Raw genomic sequence first — 7259 nt, 5'->3', positions numbered from 1 at the left:
TGGAATCTAAGAATTTGAGATGTCTGCCTCTGGGGGTTGTTTGTGCTTCACCTCAAGAATACAGAGCAAATTTATATTTGGCCCAATCATTTTCGTATATTGCTTCAACTGAGCTGATATCCATTCATGGGAAACGAGGACAATTTCTTACCTTGCTGTTTGAGTGCATTTGGGAGCTGTGAACTGTGCAATCAGGAGCATCCCTAATCATATGAATATTCAAGACATGTTTATGCAGATATGATTTCATGAAACAGCTAAAATGACAGAATACATTAAGAAAATAGCTTATCAAAGCGTAATCAAATGTAATGCATGCATGCTGAATGAAATATGCATGACAAATTGGCTTTGGAGAACACAGAGCAGGCAGGTCCTCTGAACCTTTGCACAAAAGCTCATTGAAATTCCTTCCATTACGATTGTGGTGCAACAGAGAAACAGAAAGTGAGAGGGACAGGCAGGAAAAGAGGAGTATAATGATTTGTGATTACAGAGGCAGGAAAAAGCCTTGCATCATATGCTGGAATATCATTACAAAAAATTATGCAATTTCACTGCAGAAAAAAAGTACAGGAAGAACATGAGAGCATTTAGTCATTTTATTTACAAATGTTACTGTGTGCCTCACTGCCATTCAGCATGATATATTCTTCACACGGAAACCTGCTGCGGTGTACAATCCTCCATCTATCAGTGAAAACTCCAGGCAAATGCTATCCAAGCAGACGGTTTTAAATATATTTAGAAAGAATAATCTTAATTACTTCTCTCTGTTACAAACAAAAAGGCACATGACATAATAAGAATAACTTGGTCGACAAAACTTGTTAATACCACGAGCAGAAAAGGAAGCATGAACAAGAAGATGATTCTGCAGTTTTCCTTGAAAATTCCTCTCAGTGCCCAAAATCTTTCTTGGTGAAAGCCATTACAAAGATCTGCCTTAATATTCTTGCACACAATTTAACATTTCGACTAGTTTTGCAGCTAAAACATTTAAAAACTCTGGAGCATGCGGAACCCTGTAACTGTACAACTGTAATACTTGCGATATAAACACATTTAAAGGCGATAACATTGCAAGCTTTACCCTCTCAATCACAAAATGAAAAAAAAAAACACAAATATAATTCTTATCACTGAGTAAACTTTTCTAGAGTAATAAATGAGAGTATGTCCAAACCAAGAGTTCCTGCTGTTTTACATTGGAGTCAACGTTGACTTAAATGTTCACGGGTTGTTGTCACAAGTAGTTTCTTCATCAATCTGCTGGAGTACTGTTACGTCACATAGAGGTTGGCTGGCCAGCTAAAACAAAACAAACAGCAATATGACACTTGAAGAAAGCCAAAAACATCGCATCACCACACTGATCACACTGATCATGTACTTACTTTTAAATCGCATGTAGCAGGAGTTACAGTAGAGCTGTTTGTTTCGTATTCTGACTTCAGCTCCCGCTTTCGATCCTCCGAGGTCAGACTTACAGTCGATACACTGAGGAAGTTTAAGAAAGAGAAAAGCTTAAGAAAAGCTACCAGTCAAAACTAGACCGAAGGGTCCAAGGCCAAAGACGAAGGGATGAAAACAGACATAAGCCTCTTCACTGCGTGTATGAAAGGAGAAACGTGAAGGAAAAAGAATAAATGACAAAGACTGACAGGGTGGATCACTGTTCAGATGCAGGACACCAAACTCAAGTGAGGACCAAAGTTCCAGAAGAGATCAACAATGAGAGTGTTTGTACAAAGAAACAAAGTGAGGAGTTGATTAGTTTGCATACATTGGCACAGAAAATCTACTTTGCTCAGCAGCAAAGGGATCGGGACCCGGGATCAGGGTTCACCAGGATTTACCACGTTAATAATAAAAGAAAAAGAGCGTGAAGGGATTAGGTTATTTTTCTGAGGACTGGCCAATTTGTGCCGTAGATGTGCCCCAGGGCCAGCAGGAGTCCAGCTCTCACCTTAAAACAGCCCAAATGATAACAGAGCCCGAGGGACTCGATGATCATGGCTGCTCCTTTTCCCAGCGGGGTGTCACAGAACGTACAGATTTTCTTGCCACTCACTGACCTGGATTACAGAACGTACAGCTGTGATTGGAGAGCTAAGCATACAAGCATGATCCATGCATGTAATGCATATGCACACACAGAACACAAATTCACACTGGTACAGCACAGGGTTAAACTGATAAATCATTTGCTTGCTACAGTAAGAAATCTGGCCAATACTGGTTTCTGTTAAACATTAAAATTGGATGAGGATCAGTTTTATCCTCTGCTAAAATGGAACATAGCTGTGGAGCTAGTGAACATGGCTCCAATAAAACTTTCTGGGAACATCAGCATTTTATAACTCTGATTCAACTGTTCAGTCACCTATAAGAATTTCTTAAATAACATGCTTTAAAATTTAATATTAAAATTTAAAGGGAATGAATTTGACAAAAAACATATTAGACTAACTCTTAAAATCACTTCACAAACACATGAACACAGAAACACACAAACGCAAAACAATACTACATGTGCATGTGAAACTGAAAAGCTGAATCTGTATAAAATAATAAAAAAGAATGCAGGGAATAGTCTGAGTAACCTGTAAATGGATGAAGAATGTCACATAAAACAACACCATATGCAACAGCATATTAGTGAAAACAGTTTAGGTTCAGCTACCCTTTACCACCACTTACAACAACACCATCTAGACTGTGATTATGCAACCCAGTATACCAGTGAGAGGTTAGAGGCAGCTTGTTGGGGGTGTTATGCAAAGCAGCATTGTTGATTTTACCTGCTCTGTTGCTGAGAGGCGCCTGATTCAGCCATGGGCTCCGGAGAGGGAGTGGGTGACGGACAAGAGGGTGAGGGGGAGGGCGACTGCTGGGACCGTGGGGATGAAGGGGTTCCTGCCCCACCTCGGAGGGAGCCCATGGAGTAAGAGGAAGGCAGGGTGGAGGAGCTGGGCCGCTGGGCCCCCCAAGAGTAAGTGCTGCCGGACAGGGCAGAGTGAGGCCGGGTGTAGTTTTGGCTATAAGAATTATTTCTGGATGTCCATGATGAGCGCCAGGGATTGTAGGCATCCAAGTTGTCAAGAGACTCACCTCTGCAAAGCCAACCAACGCCACACCCGCAGTTAGCCAGTTAGTAGACGCATTTAATATGTCTAGATACCAAAAGGACCAATGGCAATTGTTTTTACTTTAAAATTTTTTCAACAACATTTGCCAAGGCCACTGAGTGGTAGCCAGACTAACAAATGTTTTCATTTCAGCACACGACAGACATTAACAGGACATTAGTAAGAGTTAAAAGCAAACCACCACCATTTATGCTCATAAATGCTGCATTGACTGCACCTGCGCATGGGTGGCATGTCGCTCTCTTTGACAGTGCTGGAGGGCCGCTGGCGAATCCAGCTGCTGTCCGTCAGCAGTGGAGTCTTCTTCTTCATCTCATTCAGGATCTGCTGCCGCTCCGCCTCTGCCTGAGACACGGACTGCTGACCTTTCTTCTCACCCACTTCACTGCCGGTCACTGCACCCAGAGAGGAGAGATAAACTAAAAATGATGTCTCGGGGCAATGAAAAGTTTCTGAGAAGTCGAAAATAGATCACGACTGGAGAGAGATTGGAAAAAATGGGACATAAAGACATTGGGATGATGTAGATCCTGCGTTTTTATAGTCTAGTTAAATTAGTTTTGAAGCCACTTGAATTATGGAAGCAACAATGCACCACAGTTGACCAATTAATTGTGTTCTCTAGCATTTTTATCTTCTGGATGACTGTTTGATTTACCGTTTGATTCATCGGCTGTTAATCAAACATTGCTTTTGATTTGCTATGTGCCATAATCGACTGATTAGCTGATCCGAGGGGCCGAGCCCACCTCTCTCTGGCTCTCTGTATCTCATGGCATTGAGGATGTTTCTCCTCTCCATCTCCAGCTCCGATGCAGCCCTCTGACTCCGGGCCTGTTTGTCACATGCACTCCTCTGCTGCTCTTCCAGCAGCCAGTGAGTCATGCCCCCCGGCTGCACATGCACATCTACAGTAGAGTACAGCCCACATGTGTGTGCAAAAGCATTTGGACATGGAGCCACTTATTAAAAAAAGTGACCCAATCAATTCCCTTTTTAATTTAATCTTATTTATAGGAGCAAATAATGAACTGAGAAATACAGGAAATCAAGAAAACAAACCTTTCCACTGAGGTTTTTCATCTTCATCAAGCTGTGGAGATGATTTGGATTTCATCCTGTCAAACAAAAGCAAAAACGTGATTAAAAAAAGGAACAATTACAATTAAAGTAATCATGCTTTTAGTGGATCTCATTTCTTTTTTTTTTTTTTTATAGAAGCCATATATTTTAAAACTCTTTCCACCACATACTCATAGTGTATTTTTTTTTTAAAGGTTATAATGGGAAAGTGCTGATTGCAGACCAATCACAGGTAATTCTCATCTCAGCTGGAGATCTAACCCACTTGCTGGAGGATTGGAGGACAATTTCATTCCATCAATAAAGACAGACAATGCTGTGAATAACTGGACACATCAGGCATACAGTAAAGTATAAAGTAAATATAATGAAAGAACAACATGATTTACTGACATATGTGATGTTAAATTATGCATCCACTGTACTGCTACCTGACATGCACGTTAGACACAAACTGTTCTTGTCTGTTAGAAAACTGGTGTTGTGCTGTTTGGCAGGATTACATGCGTGTGAGATATTTTTTTGGCAGTTTCTGCACAATTCAGGCAAGAACAAACTGTAGTGCCAAGATACCTTCTGGCACAGTGAATTATTTAGAGAAGGTGAACTTGGAGCTGAAAACGTGAAGGGACTAACATGACAGCAACATTTATTCAGGCTCCCTATGTAGCATTTATAAGTACATTTAATAAGTTGCTTATAACACATCATAATGTAGTTGTAACAGTTGGAAAGTGCTTCATGTGGCAGCAATTATAACTCCTTCTATGAACTGTTTATCTTGTAAATCATAAATATATATATGTATATCATAAATATCCGTTTATACACAACCCTCATCCTTTTGGGTACACACATCTTTTGAGTTTAACTGCAGATGCAGTTTGACAAATCCATACACAATCACTCTACTAACTGTACTAACCTGTCTGTAAAGGACAGTGGAGGCTGGACACTGGCAAAGCCATGGGAGCCAGCAGCCCTTTGGTGAAGAGTAGTGCATGGAGTGAAGCGGGGGGAGGGTTACAGCACAAAAGTGGAGGACAAAGCACATGCAAATACATTAGTATGTTAATGCACAGGCAACAAAGCAGTTATGTTCCACACTGTGGTGTGTTATTATCAGCATGACAGATGACGGAGGCGTGTGAGTACAGTGCGAGCACAGCACAGGATAGTAGGAGGAGCAGTGTCTCTACTGACCACTGCTGCTGTTCCAAGGCTCTCTCTCGCTCTCTGCGCTGCTGCTCTGCCGCTTCCTGCCGCCTCCTCTCCTCCTCCCTCTCCTCCTCTCTCCTCCTCTGCCATCTCAGCTCTTCCTCCTCCCTCCTCCTCTGCCATCTCAGCTCTTCCTCCTCCCTCCTCTTCCTCTCTTCCTCCTCCCTCCTCTTCCTCTCCTCCTCCTCCCTCCTCTTCCTCTCCTCCACCTCCTGCCTCTCTTTCCTCTTCCTCTCCTCCTGGAGACGCTGCAGCTCCCGCTCCTGCTCCCGCTCCTCCTCTTCCCACTTCTTCCTCTCCTCTGCCTGCCTTTGGCGCTCCTGCTCCTCCTTCCTCTTTCTCTCTTCCTCCTCCCACAGAGAAGAGGTGGACTGGTTGATGGGAGAGAGGGGTGAGTGTGAACTCACATTGTGGCTGTTTGCCTCCAGGCTCTCGGGCTGCCAGAGAGAAGGAAGAACAGAAAAGAGGAAGTATTTAACACACAATAGAATTAAGTAAGCTGAACTTTCATTTACCTCCAGGAGGAACTGCATCAACAATGAAGAAACTCCTGTCATCCCCTAAGGTGACAAACCAACAAGTGCTTTGAAACTCCAATGGACAGGGAAGTTTTTTTGTTGCAAAACTATGTGCTGGAAAGCCTTCTGCCTTTACAGTAAGTGTAGTCACACATGATGCGTGTCCTCCACGTGTAAACCTCCACATAAGTAGACATTGTGTTGCTCTCCTTTCCTTTTATGTGTAGTGGACCCAGGAATACCAGTCACATGGCGCTCACATAACTGCTGCATAATTTCAACTAATTCACTCAACAACACTATCAAAGCTATTTTGATACATTTAAATAATTTAGAGCTATGAGTCAGAACTTATTTCCATCTTTTAATACTCTGAAACTGTTTCAGTTATCAAGCCATAATTTCTACAAAATGAATCACTTGTCGTTACCTCTTGTTGGTCTTCACTGTCGCAGATCTCCTGCTGAGCTTTGAGCCACTCCTCCTGCAGTTTCTCCTGGTCACGTTTATATTTCTCCTGGATGAAAAAACAGGGAGGGAGATCAGAGGTCATCCAATTAAATGACACACATGAACACAATCTCGCATACACACACACACACACATATACAAATGAATAGTGATAGTGACATATGGCCAAATGGTACAGTGCACAAAAAATAAGTCATAAAAGGAGTGGGGAAGACTAAAGAGACCAGGAGACACCCAAAGACCATATAGATATCATAGCTGTATCATTTTCAGCTAGTTCCTACATGTTATCTAACCATCCTGAAGGCTGATAAAGCTTGAAAAGCTCACCCAGGGCTGGAAGTCTCCCTGGCACATCATAAAAATCAGGCCGTGTACCCAACAGGGACTAAGACTGGAGGAGTAACAAGCCTTCCCGGCTACAACAACGCTCAGCTTGGACACCTTTGATCTCCATCCAGAAATAGACCCTCAGAAAAAAAGTTTTGACAGGATTCTACAGCATTTAAGCTGAATATTTGACAGATCGTTTACTTTCTGATGCCAGAGCGCTCTGTAAAGTCTTCTGTTTTGAGCCTATTAGTAGTCTGCTTTGATTGTGAGGACTTCCTGGCCTTCATTTAAAGCTCTGTTCATCGTCTCTTTGTCAGATGGTGCACACAGCAGATTTCCAGATGGGTGTTTTAAATTAAATGGATTGTGAGATTGCGTCATTTGATGTTTTCACTTTTATTGATACATTATACACTTAGATGGCAGTTTGCTAAGTACAAAGGGCTAAAACTAATGCAGGCTAATTTTTCAGCCCTTCAATAAA

At 42.1% G+C, this 7259-nt stretch overlaps 1 protein-coding gene across 16 annotated transcripts in view; it reads right to left on the bottom strand.

The window, feature by feature from the left end:
* Positions 1-587: 587 nt before the first annotated feature.
* lmo7a (LIM domain 7a) overlaps positions 588-7259 on the bottom strand; it is a 47374-nt gene continuing 40702 nt past the window's right edge. For 10 of the 16 annotated variants that reach the window (XM_046403315.1, XM_046403313.1, XM_046403316.1 and 7 more), the window contains 10 exons: positions 6402-6488; positions 5439-5890; positions 5161-5217; positions 4215-4270; positions 3902-4060; positions 3370-3547; positions 2805-3116; positions 1970-2078; positions 1398-1500; positions 588-1311 (listed from right to left, as the gene is read on the bottom strand). In XM_046403315.1, the coding sequence (XP_046259271.1) occupies positions 1289-1311; positions 1398-1500; positions 1970-2078; positions 2805-3116; positions 3370-3547; positions 3902-4060; positions 4215-4270; positions 5161-5217; positions 5439-5890; positions 6402-6488 (1536 nt within the window). In that variant the 3' untranslated portion in view covers positions 588-1288. The remainder of the gene's footprint in view (positions 1312-1397; positions 1501-1969; positions 2079-2804; positions 3117-3369; positions 3548-3901; positions 4061-4214; positions 4271-5160; positions 5218-5438; positions 5891-6401; positions 6489-7259) is intronic. The other 6 variants (XM_046403319.1, XM_046403326.1, XM_046403324.1 and 3 more) reach the window with 6 other exon arrangements.

The sequence above is a fragment of the Scatophagus argus genome, chromosome 11, assembly GCF_020382885.2.
Source record: "Scatophagus argus isolate fScaArg1 chromosome 11, fScaArg1.pri, whole genome shotgun sequence".
Lineage (NCBI taxonomy): Eukaryota > Metazoa > Chordata > Actinopteri > Scatophagidae > Scatophagus > Scatophagus argus.
This window is presented reverse-complemented; position numbering and strand designations above follow the sequence as displayed.